This window comes from Arvicanthis niloticus, chromosome 4, assembly GCF_011762505.2.
Source record: "Arvicanthis niloticus isolate mArvNil1 chromosome 4, mArvNil1.pat.X, whole genome shotgun sequence".
Taxonomy (NCBI): Eukaryota; Metazoa; Chordata; class Mammalia; order Rodentia; family Muridae; genus Arvicanthis; species Arvicanthis niloticus.
The window spans coordinates 61,762,582-61,783,375 of record NC_047661.1 but is presented as its reverse complement, the minus strand read 5'-3'; the positions used below and the strand labels follow the sequence as shown (position 1 = coordinate 61,783,375).

The 20,794-nt window shown below is 39.1% G+C and overlaps 1 protein-coding gene across 1 annotated transcript in view; it reads left to right on the top strand.

Annotated features, from left to right (window-relative positions):
• The window catches only part of Gucy1b1 (guanylate cyclase 1 soluble subunit beta 1), a 43,167-nt gene extending 22,590 nt beyond the window's left edge, over positions 1-20,577 (top strand). The window contains exons 5-14 of the mRNA XM_034501035.2: positions 5,646-5,843; positions 6,749-6,979; positions 8,085-8,201; positions 9,074-9,207; positions 12,901-13,098; positions 14,774-15,011; positions 17,222-17,362; positions 17,726-17,880; positions 18,184-18,310; positions 19,356-20,577. Coding sequence (XP_034356926.1) covers positions 5,646-5,843; positions 6,749-6,979; positions 8,085-8,201; positions 9,074-9,207; positions 12,901-13,098; positions 14,774-15,011; positions 17,222-17,362; positions 17,726-17,880; positions 18,184-18,310; positions 19,356-19,379 — 1,563 coding nt within the window. The 3' untranslated portion in view covers positions 19,380-20,577. The remainder of the gene's footprint in view (positions 1-5,645; positions 5,844-6,748; positions 6,980-8,084; positions 8,202-9,073; positions 9,208-12,900; positions 13,099-14,773; positions 15,012-17,221; positions 17,363-17,725; positions 17,881-18,183; positions 18,311-19,355) is intronic.
• Positions 20,578-20,794: the final 217 nt, after the last annotated feature.

Below are 20,794 nucleotides of genomic sequence, written 5' to 3'. Positions count from 1 at the left end.
ACACAGACTTTGTATAGATGGTCAGAACAAAATTTTGCCTGATTTTCTCCCAGGGAATTCCCTGGAAAAGACCTGGCCACATTGCAGGGGCCATTTCAAGGGTTTATGGGGGGGGAGGGGAGAGTCACCCTGTGTATGTGCTGATGACTCCAGTACAGGAGTTTCCACACTCAGACAGCATGGAGAACTGTCAAAGATAAGACTAAATTAGCATTAATTAGCATTTCAATCAATAAGTGCTGGTGTGGTTTGCTATTGTGCAATGTTTTGCTATTTTTTTTCTTTCTGTTAGTATATGTGTGTGTGTGCACTGTGTAATGAGTCAAGAACTTTGAGTAAATCCTTGGTGAGAGGCTGTACAGCTTTGGCAGTGGGAGTCAAATAAGGTTAAAGCAAGACTATCACTTCATTCCTTCCCTATGATGTTGCACTGCCACCTTGTTTATATTTTATGGCCCAAGGTTGCCAGGTTCACTTAAAACACAGAGAAAAAAAAATGCTATTTTAGAGACCAGTTAAGATTTGTATTCATGAGATTATTTCAATATTCGTAAGGATGGCACATAAAAATTTAAATATACTTTCATTCTTGGATGAAAAACTGTCTGTCTTAGCTGGGTTTGTGGCACTTTCAGTCATACACATAATATATATATATATACACATAATATATATATATATATATATATATATATATATATATATATATATATATATATATATCTCCTTCAGCGCAGCATACAGCCTGCAGGGGGGTTGTCTCCAGTACTGCTTAGCTCTGATTTGGGCTTATAAAACACAGCCCACCAACAGCAGCCTGGCATTCACAGCATATCCAATTTCAAATTCTCAAATGTTTGTACAAGGGGCTATTTTGGGAAATACTAGGATTTTCCTGAACAGCTGTAAAGACCTAATACTTCCCTAAATTATTTATCTTTTGTAGAAAAATGTACCAGACACTTTAACTTTTGAATTTCAAAAGAGACATCTAAACTTGATTTCTACAACCTACAATTAAAATATGACTTTTATTTTAAACAGAAAAACAGAACAAAACTTCAGAAGAAAGAGAAATGTGCTAAAAGTAAAAGTTTCTTCTTTGAATAACTGGTTGCACTAAATATAGATCCATTGTTAAACTTGGTATTATCTGAAAGGATTCTGTTTTTAACATGGGTTTTAAGGACAGAAATATGTGAAAATTTATGTAAGTGTATTTTATTTATTTTCATCTTTATTGAAGATATTACTTTTGAGAAGTTGAGATTAAAAAATCTTTTTAAATGATTTTTTTGTGAGACAGGGTTTCCTGGAACTCGTTCTGTAGACCAGGCAGGCTTTGAACTCCAGAGATTTTCTTGCCTCTGCCTTCCAAGTGCTGGGATTAAATGTGTACCACTGCTGCAGGGCTAATACTACAATTTTAAAAGTAATTTCTGTTTAAATAACTTTAAAGGCTCTGACAAAACTTTTTAGCAAATAGAACATTCCAGTTTGCTTTTTGCTTTTTTTTTTTTTTTTTTAACAATTTATTTATTTCTTTTTAAAATTTTTATGCCTAAGTGTGAATTCCTACATGCCTGTACACCATATTGATATCTAGTGTCCAGGAAGGCCAGCATCCTCTTTAAGGGGGAGTCACAGGCAGTTGTGAGCTGCTGTGTGTGTGCCGAGTATTGAAACCAGGTCCTGAGCAAGACAAGCACGTGCTCTTAACTGGCACAGAGTCACCTCTTGACTCATGAAGGAACCGACTTCATGCTTTTCTTTTACAAACACTAAATCATTTTGTTTTTTGAAGGAGCAGCTTCCAAAAGGAAAGGAAGAAGCAAAGAACTAGCCTGCCTCCATCTTAGGCTTAAAAACATATTATATTAAAGACAAGCTAGGCTCTTTCCTGTTTATGATTAATTTTTTTTTCTCAAGGATTGGGCTACACCCTGTGTAATCTTAACTACAAATGGTCCTGTACCTCCTGGTTCCCGAATAGCAGTCATGTCTTTGTTTCAAAAGTTGTTTATAATCATCTTGCAACCCTCTTTGTTTCAAAAGGTTATATGACCACCCATGACTACCTTGTTACACCTACCTTGCAACCATTCCTTTGTTCCAAGAGGCCTTTAGGATTAACTTCTTTTTCCTCTTATAACCCTAGCTATTTTGCCCTCCCCCTCCCCCATTTGGAAACCACCTACTTCTGAACATCCAGCATTGACCTCTTGAACTCTTTTAGAGGAGGTAACTCGTATATGCAAATAAAAATGTTTTAATTAATTGCTCGCTTCTATTAATTTGGCCATGATGATATGGATCGGTGTGGAGATCTTTCTCTGTGTTTCCCATCAGCGTTGGGGTAAATTCACCATTTGTTTCAGCATCTTTTTTCTCCAACCTTCAATGACCTGTTTCTCATTAACCCCAGCAAGGGTTTTTTTTTTTTTTTTTTTTTTTTTTTTTTGCAGGGTCTGCAATTCACATTAAATATGGTTGATGCTGGTCCTGCCTCTCAGAGATGTGAGGAGAGAAAGTGCTGGGGGAGGGGAAAAAAGGAGAAAGTTCTGCAAGAACATCTTTCATTTTCTGGGCTGAATCTCAGTGGGTTATTCACACAAACAATTTCCTTTCAACCACAAGGATCAGGATTAAGGATTATGGAGACTTAAAAAAAAAAAAAAAAAAAAAAAAAACCCAAAACCCAAAACCAAAACAACAACAACAAAACCCAAAACAAAAACCCAGTTTGCCTTCCAGGCAGAATCTTTATCTTTACATTTCTGTGGCCAATTTACAAATTTTTGATTAGCTGTACTAGGAGCAAAGAAAGGAGGTCTTGGATTTCTGCATACTTTGTCTCTGTAATTATGTATGAGGTTATTTTTTGGCATACCTCATATATTTAAAAAATGTGCATTTTTTTGAAGTAGTCCAAAAACTCTTTTTAAAAAATGCACCTTAAACATATTTCCCCAAAGAAGAGTTGTTTCCTACATCTCTAGTGCACACTCCACCTCGACTTGAAGCACGTCCCACGTCCCAAGTGTAACAGGAATCATTTTCCTTCTTCTACACAAACACCAGGAGACTGGTAAAATGACCTGGCAGCTGCAGAATCCCCACATAAAAATCATGCCTTTATTCTCTTTGTGAGAGAGGGAACACAAAATGATATCGGGCCAGTTAGACAGTTAGAAATGGAATTAAAACCTCAGATTAAATTTTAGTGTTATTGGAACAAAAACACCACCCTTTTAAATGATGCTAAGGAGAAGGAGAAGCCCAAGCATATTTGAGGTTGCTTCATGGCTTCCTGGAGGTTGTTCATGCTGAAGCATTTGTGTTTACATTTTCCCACGACTTCTTGGCTCTTCTACGCATGTGCGTACTCCTTGGACCTGGCCCTGCAGCTGGTCTCTTCCTGTACTTACCTCCATGGGTATATCTAGAAATAAAACAATTCTGGTTTTGTGATGAAAGGTTTATTGCCCAGAATGTATCAATATAGCTATGTTAGTGAACTGTCAAGTGTGTTTAGTTAGTGCTATCACATGCGAATAGCTTTTCTCTTGGCCATGTTAAGGGTCCTTGCTTGTGGTTTCCAGAGGATATTGTAATCATAGTAGTTCAAATATGAAGACTGCACATTTATTAGCTACATAAGTGTGAATGAAAATAATTTAAATTTAATCATAATCCCATTTCTTAGAAGAGACAGGTCGTGGTAATCGCTTGAAACTTGATAGAGTAAGACTGAGGAAGGAAAGCTGTAACTGAAGAAATCCCCAGAGTGTGTTTTATGTGGGATACTATCTAAAGAAAATCAATATTACATTAAGTGGTAAATCTCTCATGCTCCAACAAAGCACTCAGCTTGTCCATTTAATTAGGAGCAAATTCAATACGACAGCAAATCTCTGGAGAGTCGGTTACCACAAAAAAGGCTTAAACCACAAACACTATTGCTCAGCATTTGTGGTGAACCTCTTGCCTTTAGGAATGCATCTTATCCAGGCTGAACTTCCAATATTCAAACCTTAATAGCGCCCACACCTGTGCACAAATCCGAATGGCTGCCCCTCCAGGAAGGGTGCTAGCTTGAGTGCTTCATTCATCCTGGGTGACCAAGTCCAGTGTCAGAACTGCCTCAGCATTAAGGTGACCACTGATAGAAATGGTATTTTTGTCACTGACAAGTGATTGTCTTGACTGCTTGTAGGAATGTGCAAAGGGCACATAATGAGCCAAAGATGGGAATTAATAAAAAGCGAGCTACATGCGTTATAGCGACCAGGTAATATTTAAATATTTGGTTTAGAAAAATGAAGAAAATATTAAGCCACCTATTTAAGATGGCTTTCTTTCATACAAAGAGCACAACACAGTACTTGGACTGAAATATAGAAGAAACGTGTTCCTAATGCAACCACAAACTCAGCTGTGACTTTGTTGAAAATGGAGATAAACATAAAACTTTTAGCAATACATTTTCTTTTCAAGAGATTTTTCTCTTTCAAGATTGTTACATCAAAAGTTCTGCAGGGGTCTTAAGGTCCTGCAGAGGAGCTTTCAGGTATTCTCTTCACAGGGAAGGATTTCCACATAAACAACTTGTTACAGAAATAATCCGTTGAACGGTTCAATAGAAAGAAATATGAAGTTCTAGGACAGGTTGGTTCCCGGAATGGAATGGAGCAGGCTAGGAGACTGGTAAGTTTTACACTACAACAGCGACCCCTAGAGGCAGTCAGAAAGAAGCCTTTAAAAAAAAAAAACGAAAAACAAAAACGCTAGCTTGACTAGATTTTTACAGGGGATATTAGTGGGAAGAAAACAGAATTCATTATAGGCTGAAGCACCCAGAATGACACTGGATTTCCCCAGCTCACTGAAACAGTGTTAGCCTTCATGACTCTGAACCCGGGTGCATCGTCTGAGTCCCCTCATTCCTGCATGAGACATGTTACCAACTAAATGCTGTCATGTTGGACAGACTTTAAAGTATAGTTTTCTTATTTCTCTCATCAATCTGTGTATAAATCATTTTTGAATTTTAGTAACTAATAGAGGGTGCTCAGAAATTTAGCATGTTCTAAGTGACAAGGCTACAAAAATTAGAAAGTTTAATTTTCTAAGACAGTAGCCTGAGGTGGTAATTCTGCTGCTTTGCATAGCATAGGCTCTTCTATTGACTGAGGAACTAAGGATGAACAAGGAATTTATACATCTTTACTTTAACCACCCATCAAAGCAATATTCTTATATCCTTGACATTTTGATGTTTTCTTTTATTAACTTCAGATAGGGAATATGGTGCGAGCAGAAAAGAATGTAGGTGATTTACACAGTGTTCTCTCCTGCTTACTACAATGTGTGTGAACAACAGTCTTAGATGCCTGCTTTCCACCTAAGTATGCTCTTGAGACTTACCATTAACAATCACGTTTATTTGTCTCAACTATTCTGTTCTCTTTTCATTCTCTCTGTGACATTCATCTCGGAGCTATCTCAGGGACGTCATGAAGGATCTCCTATGTAGATGTTCAATGATATGCCCAGCAAAATTGGATTTGAACCTTCTTTCTGCTGCTTGCATTGTTATGACCTCATAAACATTCCTCATCACTATGCTTCCGTTTCCACTACAGAACCTCGATGCCCTGCATGACCACCTCGCCACCATCTACCCGGGGATGCGCGCACCTTCCTTCAGGTGCACCGATGCAGAAAAAGGCAAAGGGCTCATTTTGCACTACTACTCGGAAAGAGAGGGGCTCCAGGACATCGTGATCGGGATTATCAAGACTGTTGCTCAACAGATACATGGCACTGAGATAGACATGAAGGTAATGTCCACCCACAGAAATGTTCCTGAATATTGGAACACTTGAAATGATACCACACTGATTGCTGCTCACGGGTTACAATTGTAGTACCTGTTAGCCAGAGTGGTGTAAACCCCAGGAATCTTCTCTTTTTGGCCTTGGAATGCATTATACTAGGCAATTTCCTCCTTGCAACAGATTCTTTTTCTATTTATATGTTGCTTAAGGCAGGAAGAAATTCAATTACTCTCTGTGAATACATGCCAGCTGGAAGTAGGGTGGGCCATATGACATGCAAGCTATCAGATTGTGGATGGTGAAATGCAGAGAACATTAAATTAACCGATTTTACACACCACTTATTCGATGTGAATTCTTTTCTCTTTCCTGGAATGTACCTAGAACATTTTGTTTTGTCTGCCAAAAGTTTTTGATTGCGTTCTTTCTTTGTTTTGCTTTTTAATCAAGTTGTGCTGGTGGAACCTCACCAAGCCAGCTCTGGTTTTTAACTGATGCTATTGATAACATCCATTGTTATCTTTGAGTAGCAGTTATAAAATATCAATACAGAGACCATGCAATGAAGAAAACTGCCATTTTTCTTCCTCTGACCTCTGTGGTTTCCCCTAGACCGGTACCTTATTTTTTCTTTTCTTTCTTTCTTTCTTTTTTTTTTTTTTTTTTTTTTTTGCTTATCATGTTCGGCCTCAACCATAGATTCATTGTACAAAGGTGCCTGTTCAAGAGGCCCACCCCTAGACCACTCAAAAAGCCATGTGTGCTAATGGGGAATTCATGCCAGATTCTAATTAATAATTATGTATTAATAATTATGGGAAATTTCCATAAGCAGTCTCTTATATTCAGAAATTATAGCTAGGCAAAAATACCAGCAGTTACCCACATTTTCTCCCGTTGACATCTAGGTTATTCAGCAAAGAAATGAAGAATGTGATCATACCCAATTTTTAATTGAAGAAAAAGAATCAAAAGAAGAGGATTTTTATGAAGATCTGGACAGGTTTGAAGAGAATGGTACCCAGGAATCACGTATCAGCCCATACACCTTCTGCAAAGCATTTCCATTCCACATCATATTTGACCGGGACCTAGTGGTCACTCAGTGTGGCAATGCCATCTACAGAGTGCTCCCCCAGGTAAAATGCACATCTCTATCATCTTGGGATCTGACCCTCCCATTACAGGTTCCATTGGTTAGCAGGGCATATCCCATGCACTTAAAACCTAAATGTGTTTGAAAATATTGAAAAATTCCTTCGGGCTGATTTGTTTCCACTTTAATCACTTCCAGGGAGAGGAGGAAGTTACATGAGAATGGTAGACTTGCTTTGTGAGAAAATTGGGAACTTGCTAAGAGCGGTCAGCTTTCACTCAGGTTTTGTTTATTAAATAAATATTCACATCCTAGCCACCTTCCAGAAATAGCTTTCAAAACCAGCTGTTGACAAGAGGAAGAAGGAAATTTACAAACATGCAGGATGAAAAACATAGACATTACCATGGGAAGAGTGGCAGAGCTCGGAAGGACCCCAGGCTCTGCAGCCACAGTTGGCTTGCATTCCCAGGAATCATGTGAAAACTTCCTGTGTACTCACTCTTTCTCTCATATCCCATGTTAGGATTTGTTCCCAGCATGTATGCATCTGGAGGGACCTCTTGCTTTAATCTGGGTCTAGAATGCAGGGGGTCTTATGTGAAGCTGTGGGTCTGGAAGCAGAAGAGTGCTTTGTGTTTCCTGTGGGCTCTTCCTCTTGGTGTGTGGCCTTGCCTGTTTCCCTCTGCCCTGACATGACATAAGGTCCCTTTAGTCAGTTACTTGCTTCATCACAGTAGGCACGTTGTGGTATTACTTCTATTAATGTTCTCTCTTTGGATGTATTGCAAGAAAATATTTACCCGTGTTTTGATTTACTGGTGTTAAATCTCACAGGCATCTTCAATTTAGAAGATAAATTTCCTTTTTTTTTTCTCTTGAAATGATTATCTTATTTTATGAGATTTATATTTATATTTACATATTTGTCAGCTAAATCCTTTCTTGTTCCTGCAAGTATTTGATATTTGCTTAAACACTCTGTTGCATATAGCAAAATTTGAGGTCAGGGGAAATTTCTCCAAACAATAGTTAATGATTTTTTCACTTATAAATGTAACTAATCTGGATTAATTTCAAAATCAATAGCTAATCATAAAGTCAACCTCAAGCAGCTGTGTGTTCATTCCTCTTTTTCTGTATCTTAGCTCCAGCCTGGGAACTGTAGCCTTCTGTCTGTCTTCTCTCTGGTCCGCCCTCATATCGACATCAGTTTCCATGGGATTCTTTCACACATCAATACAGTCTTTGTACTGAGAAGCAAGGTAAGTAAGACCACTTTGACCGAAGGTAAGCAAGACATGTTGTCCATCAGCAAAAACAGAGAGGGGATCATCTGTGAGCATAATCTATGAGATGAGAATATAAGAAAAAAAATACAGCTTTCAAGAGAGCAGTGTTTGACTGGGGACATGGACCTCTGTCAGCCAATGAGAATAGTGAAAAAATATTTGAGAAAGTGTCTGGCTGGGAACATCTTGATTTCACTTACTAAAACCAACATTGTAACTTCAAGTGCCCTTGAAGTTCCAATGATTCTTTCCCCTAACAAGAAGTCTTTGATAACATCACCAGTGATTAATTTACTTTTCTGTAAATTGTTTATAATTCAGGCTAGCATTTTTTTTGTTGTTGTTCTCCAGGGAAATAAAAAAAGATTTGAAAACTCATAAATTCATATAGTTGGTAATTTAGCTGGTTTCCATGTCCCCTCTATTGTGCTCCTGGGATAATTGTAGCAAACCCAATTTCCCGAGCATCCACACATTTCATAGTCCCCATTGACTTTCAAAGACACATCTACAAGGGGTTTATATGCTTGGAGCTGACGGCTGCTTTCTGATGTTCTGTGAATACAGGGTTAGCTTTGCTTAGTTTGGTACCATTTGGTAATGCATGTTGTGGCCAGAGAGGAAAAACACAGAAGCTACAATGAATGCAGGCGCATGCTCAGCTGCTGCCATCCTGAGTGCACAGAAGGCTATCAGGCACTGTGCTTCTGACCTGGAGCAATGCCCCCTCCTGTTCTAACACATGAGCTTTCTCTTCTTCCTTAGGGCTGGTGAGAAGTTTAGTTGTTCACTTCCTTCTGCTGCTTTGTCAGGCAGACACTAACGTTTTGTCTTTCCTGTTTAAGGAAGGGTTGTTGGATGTTGAGAAACTTGAATGTGAGGATGAACTGACTGGGGCAGAGATTAGCTGCTTACGTCTCAAAGGCCAAATGATCTATTTACCGGAAGCAGATAGCATCCTCTTCCTCTGTTCACCAAGGTAACATGTTTTAACTTAATTGTAATTGGTATAAGTTAAAAACAAATTCAATGAAGCTGCAGTAAACATCTCTGACCAATATGTGCTGGTTGTACATATAAACTGGGATTGGCATGATATTTCAATTCACTCACATAGAGTGAATGAGCCAAATACACCCTCTCTTAATCCAACAGTATTTTATTCCACAATGCTTATTTTTGTAGAAGTATAAGCTGCATTTTCAAAGCCTCATTATGTAGTTTGTTATAACAAGGGTGATTGTACTGGACATTTCTAAAAAAAAAAAAAATCCTGCCTTCTTTATGTGATATCATAATCTGTCTCTGAAGTTCTTATGATACCAGACTATGGGATGAGTAGTCTACTAATTTCATATTTTGTACTTTTAAAATGAGCACCTTGTAAGAGAGCAATTCCAGACACATAATATTTGAACATAAATAAAGAACCTTTCTGTAATTAGTAACAATTATAAAAAGGCTAACAAGGTTGTTTTTGATCCAAGTCACTTTAAATTAAAAATATTTAACTATTTTAATTGGGTTATGCTATTAAAATGGATTATTCAATTGAAGTCTATGTTAAATGTTGTTAGCATGGATTGCTGCTTTGCTAGTTTTAGCACAGTACTAAAAGGTACAGGGGGATATAGAGAATGCATCTAGAGAACAATAGGAAAAGATAATTGAGGTGCTTATTATTAGATGATGCTTTGTATATGATATTACGTAACAGTAATTATGATTTATTTTCTGAGAATCATTTATCATGCTGACAACAGAGACAAAACTGTGATATGTAAAGCTATCCAAAGATCCAGTGACATGTCACCTGCCATCAGCACATCTTGTCTGCATTTTCCTGAGTGGGTGTCAGTCGAGTGACAGCTTCACTTTAGGGAGTGTTTCTATCCAAGGTCAGAAAGGTTTCTTTGGAGGGAGAATCACAAGCCATAGAGTATATGTTTTAATTTTCATATTCAAAAATTGATCATATAAGTGATACATTTACCAATTTACCATGAAATCTATTTAAATAAAAGAAGTTTTGCTTATAAAATAATTCCAAGATGATTAATTTAAGCTTAGAAAAAGTGATAAGGATTTAATTTTTGAGACAGAATGTCATGTGGCCCCCTAGATATGTCGACTTGAATTATAGTGGACATCAGATCCCCTGGCCTCTCCTTCTGAAGACTGACAATACCAAGTGTGCACCAGCACACTCAGTTATAATTTTGAGGAGTGACTACGAGGCTATCTTACATGCTAGGCAAACATGCTAACAACAGACACATAAGGGGCTCCCATAAAGAACGTTGAGAAGAATAATCTATTTATAATTTCATTAAGTTTTCTACCTCAGTATGAATGCTGTTTCTCCTAGTATTCATTTTCCTCTGATTATTGTAATCCTCCCTTTAATCTCCCTTCCACCTCTATTTCCTCCCCCTTCTCCTTACAAGTCTTCTATCTCCATTTATAATGTTGTTTATCCGGGTTCTTTTGAGACTCACTGAGTTTAGTGGAGATCATCTTTGTTGTCTATTCATTGTTGGAACTGTTCACTAGGGCCTGGCAGGCTCCTCAGTGGGTACCCAAATGAAGACAATGGCTGCCTCTCCCACAGAATCTATCAGTAACAGGGGTGGTTCATCAGGGAGAGGTAAGGATCCTAAACTCCCTAGTTCGTGATTGACTGGTGGGGCTCTGTCATGTCAGTCCCACTGCAGGCAGCCACAGCTGCTGTGAGGTCATGGCTACCTTAGCCATGGCCTGCCAAAAAAAAAGTACTTCACAGCCCTTCTTCGGGTGCTACATTCTTTCAGGTCTTACATTCTTTCTGTCCTGCCACCTCTCGGGATGTTTCTGAGCCTTCTCAGGGACGGTGTAAATATTCTCTGTAGATCTGAACATCAACTATCACTTCCTTAGCATCATGAACAGCTATGTGACTCTGAAGTCACCACCTTTACCGAGAAGGACTCTGGTTAAAGCTGTGAGTGACATTTGTCTATAGGTAGAAACATACATATTTTATTTAGAAGTCAGCTTGTTTCCATGATGATTTAATAAAACAATAGTATAAGTTCTCTTCTAGGGCCTAAGACCTCCTTAGCCATGACCAGGTTTAAAGCGCTACCTGTGGGCTTCGAATCCAATCAGAGAGCAGTTGGTTACTCCATTTACAGCTGTGCAACTACTTCATAAGTGGGCACATCTTGCCTTGTGTATTGATGCTGTAGATCATAGAGTTCACAGCTGGATTGTAGTATTGATGCCTTTTCTCCTCCAGCTGCCCTTAGGATACCTTCTAAAACAAACTAAGAAAGCTACCCAGCAGGAAGAAAGCTTCTAGCTCAGTCCAGCTTGATTTCTTTACATTGTATAGCCAAGGTGTGTGGTACCTTCAGCAGCAGGATTTTAGCAACTAGTCGTAGTATGAAGCTAAGAAGAGAAACAAGAGTCTGTGTTGTCTTAAGAGGCTCTCTAGCCTCTCTGACCAAAAGGGTATATTACACCTAGCACTAAAGTATCCACTTCAGTTTTGAGGTTATTTCATTTTTTTTTTCTCATGGGTAGATCTTCTTTAGACCCATTTGGATCATTGGGTAAGTGAACTGTCATCTTTACAGATGGGTTCATTTTTGTAACAGGTCCTTAAAATATATATTCACTTTAACAAAATGCTTGGCTACTTTTGTCAATAGCACACTTGGTTATTCTGTATTTGCACATGGGACTCTTTGATTTGACATTAATATTTCTATTGAGAACATGTTCATTGAGACGTCTTCTTAATCCAAGATTCCTTAGTAAAGTTATAGCCCATATTTGTCATTTTAGAAAAAAAAATGCTATCTTGAATGACTAGAAATAATAATTTTACACTTTAAGAATTAATTCAAACCAATAAAAAATTTTAAATATTTAGCTAATTGGTAAATTCTTAACTGAACTTTTACTTACCAGAATTTTAATGAGTCAATCAAGATTATTACAATAAAGCTATAGAAAGGATAAAGTTTAGGTTATAAAGATTCAGACAATTTAGCGAGATCTTAGAACACATTTTAAAAATGAGAAAAGTCAACCAAAGAAAGTAAGACTAGAAGGAAAAATGAGAGCCCAAAGAGAAAACAGCACAGAGGCTCTAGGCAAGGAGTCTTTGAAATGCATGCTGAGGAGGGTCCTTAAACCTCGGAAAATTAACCATTGTCTACACTTGCATTGCAAATTCTTAAAGTCCTAAAGCAAAATGAGGTGGTTTCTCAGTAGAAGAAACATCATTACTCCTGACACATACATGAAGACAAATTTTTCTTCTTTTTTTTTTTTTTTTTTTTTTTAATAATAAGGAACAACGAGGTAAGTTTTTAAAATGCATTAGCCCTGTATTAATATCTAAGGCAATTTTTGTGGGGCAGCTTTCTGCATTATCTTTCATTGAAGGTAGATGCTTCGAAAGTACAGCTCAACCAACATATTTCAGGTTGCTGCTTGTCAGTGGGGTTTTAGATACACTAGAAGCAAAGCCATGGCAGGCCAGCTCTTCCTTGTGTTTCCTCAGCCTGATCTTCTGAACAGTGAAGGTGGGCAAAGGGAAAGCTAGATGCCTCTTGCTGTGGGTAGGACCGACCCCACCGTGTGGACAGGTAGTGCTGATTTTAACTCAAGCTCTGTGTGACAGTGTGATGAACCTGGACGACCTGACAAGAAGAGGCCTGTATCTGAGTGACATCCCTCTCCACGATGCTACACGAGACCTGGTTCTTTTGGGAGAACAGTTCCGCGAGGAGTACAAACTGACACAAGAGCTGGAAATCCTCACAGACAGGCTGCAGCTCACACTGCGAGCCTTGGAGGATGAGAAGAAAAAGACAGACACGTAAGAACGAGATGGCAAAAAGGCTGGCTTTTATTCACAATTTCCACCATTCGTATAATGTTATAATTCATTCTTTCAGTGGAAGAGTAGGGGCCTCTCATGACCCTGAACACTATTTGGTCCAGTCCCCTCATAACCATTATTGCTTTAGGTTGTGGTGAGATCAAACATCACAGTAGGGGTGCATGCCAAAGGAGTCTGCTCATCTCATGCTGGCTGGAATGTTAAAGGGAAGAATGCAATCTGTGTGTCAGACAAGAGTGTTCCCCTACGAGGGAACTAACTTCCTAACTACAAGTGAGCTAACTTCCTCTTACTAGGTCTCACCTCTTAAAGGTTCCACCAGACTGCAATGGAAACACAGCCTGGGGACTAAGGCTTTAAACACACGACCCTTTGGGGAACATCTCAGGATATACCAGGAGTAAATGTGCATCAAGTACTACAAAGATGTAGATTTTAAATTATAAAAGTATCCATATCTTCTACATTTCATACTAAACATGCTGTTGATTCATGTTACTACTAAACTCTTACCTTGAGTGGCTACTTCTCTCACTAGTCTACACTCTAGCCTTCAGAATTGATAGGACTGTCACTAAAACTTGACTTCTGAACCAGAAAAATAATGATTCATTACAGGACCCTTTATTTTGGTTTGCCAAAGGTAGAATGGGTTTTCAAAAACTATTTGTAATATTTATGGATGTTGTGCTTCTTTAAATTTTATGACTGATTTTTAGATTTATTGATTAGGATTTGATTTTATAGTAGACTTTATTTTGAGACAATTTCATTATAAACCGTCTAGTTTTATTTAAAACTAAGCTGTTGTACTGCTCACATATTAAGATCTAACTTCAATGTTGAGTGAAATGCTTTCTGCTTACAAGCTAAAATTAATCACTGACAAAATTCCACTGTGCGAGAGAGGAAATAGACAGCTCAGATCTGCTTTTCATATTTAAACTTTGCTCTTTGGGGAAAAGGATGGAAAGGATAAGAAGGCCTCCTTTCTTCTTGTTTCCTCAGGCTGTGAGCCCAGAGGTTTTTGCTTTCCTTCTAAATCTACCGGCTCCCCTCCTACTGTTTGTTGGCTGTTGTCTCCTCAGCTCAATTCCCAATGCCATGGTAGTAGCATTGCCTATAGAACTGAAATGTCTGCTCATCTGCATCACTTTCATCTCTTTTATCAGTTTCTTCCAGAAAGGAATGAAGTATAAATAAGACTAGAATGCTGTGGCTTTGCAATATTAAAGATAAATTTCATTCTTGTAATGTGAGCATGTTTCTCTTATTACACTATTTGATGTAACATTTTAGATACTCATACTGACAACATCAAGCCTGTCCCTGTCGTAAGAACAGGGTAAGAATCCAGGACAAGAAACGAAAACCGTGAGGTCCTATTGATGGCCTTGCGCTTCCCCCACCTGTTCATTTGTTTGGTTTCTTTTGAGTTGGTTTGAAATGGTTCAGGATTAGGGGATATCTGAGACCACAACAGGTAAATGGTTGGTGTGTTTCTTTGTTTTGTATGTAGCTAACTTTTGGTGCTGGTTTTAGAGGAAGTCTTATTAAAACCCAGTACAATGGCATTGATGCAGTTAGGAGGCCCAGCCACAGGGGTAAAGGCTCACCAGCATCTTACAGTGCTTTCCTCTCATTTCCATAGATTGCTGTATTCTGTCCTCCCTCCATCTGTGGCCAATGAGCTGAGACACAAGCGCCCAGTGCCTGCCAAAAGATATGACAATGTGACCATTCTCTTCAGTGGCATTGTGGGCTTCAATGCTTTTTGTAGCAAGCATGCATCTGGAGAAGGGGCCATGAAGATTGTCAATCTGCTCAACGACCTCTACACCCGATTTGACACACTCACTGATTCACGGAAAAACCCATTTGTTTACAAGGCAAGTCCTCATGGGAGCTTGTTGTAGTGCAGTACAGGTCCGTCTGGACTTCTGAGACTTCCCTGCAGAAGCCCATGGTCATTGTACTTAGACGGCAGCTGCTTTACTAGTGTGCTAAGAGTCACTGAAGGCCACTGGCTTAAATAATTTCCTCATTGTAAAGAAGTGTATTATTTCATAATTTCATACATGTGGTTAACTCATTCAATCACATTCACACGTGTCTTCTGTTACCTTCCTCCCATCTCACTCTTCCTGACAAGTGCCCCTCCTACATTCAGGTATTCGTTCCTGTTTTTTTTTGTGTTGTGATCCATTGAGTTGAACCAGGGCTGCTGCACAGGCATGGGTATGGAAATATCCACTGGAGTACAGTCATCCCTCTGGAAACAATGAGTTTCACTTCCCCAGAAGCAATCCCACATCTAGGATTTAATGGTAGCTTGCCCAAGGCTTGTGCAGGCCCTGGGAAGGCACCTGAAGCTGCTCTAGGATCCAGAGTACAACAGCCAAGTCGTTCCCAGAAGGCAAAACCTCAGGGATTTCTTCCCCATCATTAGCTTTTCCAGTTTTTTTCTATGTCCTCTTTGCAGATGTGCACTGAGATTTGGAGATGATACAGATGTTTCATTTAGTGCTGGGCATGCCATAGTCTTTTGCAGCCCCTGACCAGCCATGAGCCTCTACATTGCTCAGTGCAAAAGGACACTCTTCTGAGCAAGGCTGAGGGCAGCACTTGTCTATGGTATAAACTTCGACATGGAGTAGCTACCACTTAGGAAACTTTCTTTTCATTGCAACCATGATGACGTTTCACGGAGCACTCTCTGGCTGACGTGAAATATCCAGCAGTTTCTTTGCACTTAGGTTAACGAGTCTGTGCAGATTGTTTATTACATTTAGTATAAACACAGCATTCGTTTTTGTACTCAGCCAAAGACATTTTTTCCCTAAAATACATAAATGCTTTGCACTGTGAAGAAACCATGGAGCTTGAGAAGGGTCTTGGGTCTCAGGTTTACTTTTAGATACCATCAACTTGAAGATAAACATTTACAAGACATCCCTGCCCTTTGTTTTAAGTAGAAACAAATATAATATTGGAAAAATGAAGGCAGTGGAATATTGCTTTATAAAGGCAAGAATGTGACTGAGTGTCTCTAGGCTCCTGGGGTAATATAACTTCATAAGAACTATTTATCTTGTGGTTCTTTTCTGAGCCACAGTGCTACACTTGGTGAGCACATCATAACAGGACATGGTTTAACCTACTTTGCTTATTTTGAAAAAGAAGGTGGGTGGAGTCTGAGGAAAGATACCCAAGGTCATTCTCCAGCCTCCATATTCTTGTTCACAGAGACATATACCTGGATAACATGCATACACAAAATAAACCATTACATTTAAAAGTTAAAAATGTAATTTAATTAACAATTAAAATATGGATAAAGGTCAGGAGTAGGTCAATGACCTTCAGTCAACAGCTCCTGTGTTATTGAACTGCTGCTGCTTCAGGAAGAAGGGAAGTAATATAATATTTTACTAAGGCCTTTGTAAGCAGGAAAACCATAGTCTGGAAAAGTCAGGATGGCCATGCACTCATGTAACCTTGGTGCTGGGGGAGATGGAGATAGATGGATCCTGAGGACTTGCTGACCAGCCAGTCCAGCTGAACAGTAAGTTCTCGGTTCTGTAAGAGACCCTGTCTCAAAAAAAAAAAAAAAAAAAAAAAAAAAAAAAACACACAGACACATGTTACCATTTTTCTTGGTGTGTGTGTGTGTGTGTGTGTGTGTGTGTGTGAGAGAGAGAGAGAGAGAGAGAGAGAGAGAGAGAGAGAGAGAGAGAGAGAAAGAGCACTTCTATCAACCTGTAATCTTTATATTGCTTAGGAAAGCCCACTACCCACACACACATGCACACACTTGGACATGCATCATGCATGGGTAAGGGCATTTTAACATATATCTGCATGTACACATAAATATTCTACTGAGTTACAAGGGGATCTCAGATGAAATGATCAAGACCCAAGCTGCCTGCACAATGTAAATTCCAAATAATTAGAAGGTTTCAACCTTCTAGAGCTCATGCTGCTAGGGGTTTGATGATGATGATGATGATGGTGGTGGTGGTGGTGGTGGTGGTGGTGGTGATAAGCCATTGCTTTATGTCAACCACTGAAAATGTGAATGTGTGTATTACCGTAGGTGGAAACAGTTGGTGACAAGTATATGACAGTGAGTGGTTTGCCAGAACCTTGTATCCACCATGCACGGTCCATTTGCCACCTGGCTTTAGACATGATGGAAATTGCTGGTCAAGTTCAAGTAGATGGAGAATCTGTTCAGGTGAGTAACTGACTGGAACTTTAGGGAGCTAATGCTAGACCTTGGCTGATAACGGGTTCGTAGTCCTTCTGAGGAAAGAGGGGCATTTGAATGCAAGGAGCCAATTGCATTTCTTTCTTCCATAGACATGGGAAATGAACGAGTTTATTTGTTCTGTGGATAGAACGTCCTGCGGATAAGGAAAACTCCCGCTGTATCTGTCTTATTCCATCATGGAAGTCACCCACCCCTTCCCATTGCCATGTTCAACTTTAGGGATAATTCTCCTCACAGAGAGATAATGTATGAAGGCCTTTTGAGAGAGTCTGTAGGATACATATGTTAACCATCAAGGCTATTGAAGTGAAACTTTGCTTTCTACAGATAACAATCGGGATCCATACCGGGGAGGTGGTGACGGGTGTGATCGGACAGCGGATGCCTCGGTATTGTCTCTTTGGAAATACTGTCAACCTCACAAGCAGGACAGAAACCACCGGAGAAAAGGGAAAGATAAATGTTTCTGAATATACGTACAGGTGCGGAGGGGAATGCCATGCTATTTGCTGGGTACTGTGTGAGTGAACTTTGAGCTTTTGCTCCTTTAAACTATTGCTACCTCCATGTCTCCCCTCTGCTACTAGAATTATTTTTCATTGGAGAAGAATGTGCCTCTTTTTCCATCGTAAACCATTCCACCTGACCCTGAAGGTTTCTGATCAAGCACCATTACTAAAATCCTAACTACCTCGAACTAAAACTGCAGTGTTGGGATCTGGCTGCCTTAATTCTCAGTGCAACCTTTATCAAGTTCCCTCTCTGTTCCATCTCATGACTTTTAGGTGTCTCATGTCTCCAGAAAACTCGGATCCACAGTTCCATTTGGAGCATAGAGGCCCAGTGTCTATGAAGGGCAAGAAGGAACCAATGCAAGTCTGGTTTCTATCCAGGAAAAACACAGACACAGAGGTATGGCTCAGCAGAGCAGGGCTGCATTGCTTTTTTTTTTTTTTTTCCCTGAGAGAGATGATAGTGGGGAATTCAAGCAGAAACACCAGAAATGCACTTTGAATGAAAAGAATTCTTGTTTGCAGAAAGGAACTCTTAGTAAAATGGGACTGAACTGTAGCACTGATGAACCAGTTTGAACGAGATCTGCGTTAGAAGGTGCAGTAAGGTCTCCCGATTGGGTCTTGTGATGAAGTAGGAAGCGAAGCCTCAGTCAGAGGACACCTGAGGTGTCCTTCCTCGAAGTCCAGCTCAAATACAGTCGAAGTACTAAGTCCTCTTGTCATTACCTGTGAGATCTCAGCAAGCCTACATGATGGCCATATTGCCTGGCAGTCTCATCAGCCAGGAAGCCAATTATCCTCCTAAGGACTGCAAAAAGTCCTGTAGAATGTTTGAGGGACTCTTGATGACCTGGTCTTTTCTGAGTTTCTCCTAAAGAGACGCCTGATTTTGATTTTCCAGAATCCAAACAATTCCTTAGGGAAGATGCAGGTTCCCGAGTGCAGAGATTCCACTCCAGTCACAACCCACGTCAGGACTACACTAAGCCAGCCATGCCTGACGTCTTCACAAGAGGTCAAATTAGAAGCCCAAATTCTGTTTGATGCATGTCCTCCCCAGAGGGTGTGAGACAGCTTGAACACATATCTGTTCCTGTGTGTATAAATTCCCTAAAACTGTTTTCATAGAATATAAGCAATATTAGAGGGGACAGAATGACCTCCTTTAAATACTTAACCTTTTTCAGTTGTTTTTACTCTGCTAAATAATCTGCTTGTGAGGCATGCTCATGGGTGCCCTTCAGAAGGACCGGACTGTACGCTGTCAGATTTCTTAGTCAGAAGACCCTAAGAATAATTCCTCCTCAACCTGGGGTGAAGATGGTGCTTAGAAACTGTAGATATAAATGCATATCCTATTGTCAGAGATAGGGAAATTGTTTGGGGGACAATGTAGTCTCTTTAAGACTGACGTTTAATGATATTTTTTTCACCCATTTAAGGAAACAAACCAGGATGAAAACTGAATGTCAGGCTGTGGAACAAAGAGAACTGTCGGTCGGGATGTGGTTACAACCTAATATGTGTCAAGCCAAGAGTACGTCTTCCCCGTGGGTACCAATTTCTACTTCTTGTTTTAGTGACCCAAGGCTTTCTCCTAGTTACACAGTTCTCTCACAGTACTTTATTTGATGTCATCTCTGCTTTTGATTACTTTTAAGGTCTCAGTATATTTTCTAAGGTTTGGTTTTTCATGTGGATGATTTGAGCTGTTTCTTAAATTCTGCTACAAACATTACCAGACTGGTGACTTCAAGGTGGTAAGCACCCATTACGTTAGGTTTGTTAAATCTGATAAAACGAGAATTAGTAGTATCAGCCATGTGCGTATACATCGTGGCTCAGTACATTTGTTTTCTGCTCCGTGTATGTGTGTGTGTATATGTATATTTTAATGACTATAACAAAACAGAGTTTCTATTGTGTTGGTGCATGTCATTCTAGAAACCATTTTCTAAACGAGTGAATCTTAAGTTTTAGAAAAAAAAAGGCAATTTATTTCTAGACTTCTGAAGTAAGAATTAATATGCTATATTAGGGAAAAGAGTGACTATTTTGAAGTATGTCAATTCCCTTCTGAAACTCTAGGGTGTACGTTTCTATTAATGCAAAATTTGGTTGCTCATCCAAATTTCATGCCAATTACAGTTTATCTTACATCCACCTTGCCCTAATTTGTACTGAGGTTCTTGTATATTGAGTTCTGTTGACTACTGGTGGCTGTGATCGGAGCTGCATTGTTTCACAGTGAATGGTTACATTTGCTTAAGCAAGTGTTAGGGATCAAACTATGTCCAAGAACAAGGCAGGGAATACATAGCTAGGCCACTGCTATTTAGAGCTTCCCTTGACCAGGCTCCAGGCTTGGGCTTCTTTATTAGCTTAGAAGAATGTCAGTGTATCCAGGATATCATAGCAGAATATTCATAAAATCATTTTAATCCCAATAGAGAATGTACTGCTTTCCTTTTGGAATACCTGGCCTATTATCCTTTAAATGTCTCTGATAATTTATTGATATCTATCTTTATAAAATAGAAACTACTTTTGTGTAAAAATGTTTGTCTTTAAATTTATTATTTCATATCAGCACGTCAATATATGTATAAATATTATATGTTAATTGTGTAAAAGAATCAACAATAAATTATTTTTACCACTTGCCTACGGTGCATTTTAATTTAATAAAATGATACTGTCACCACTTGTGATTTTTTCTTAATCTTGTATTTAAAGGCATTTTATAACCTTGTTTGTGAGCTATCAATTAATTCTGACTTTTCTACTTTTATAATTTGTTTCCAGAGCTGGGTGCGGAAACCAGGGCATGACATATGCTTGCCAAATGCTGCAACAGTGAGCTCTACCCACTTCCCATATG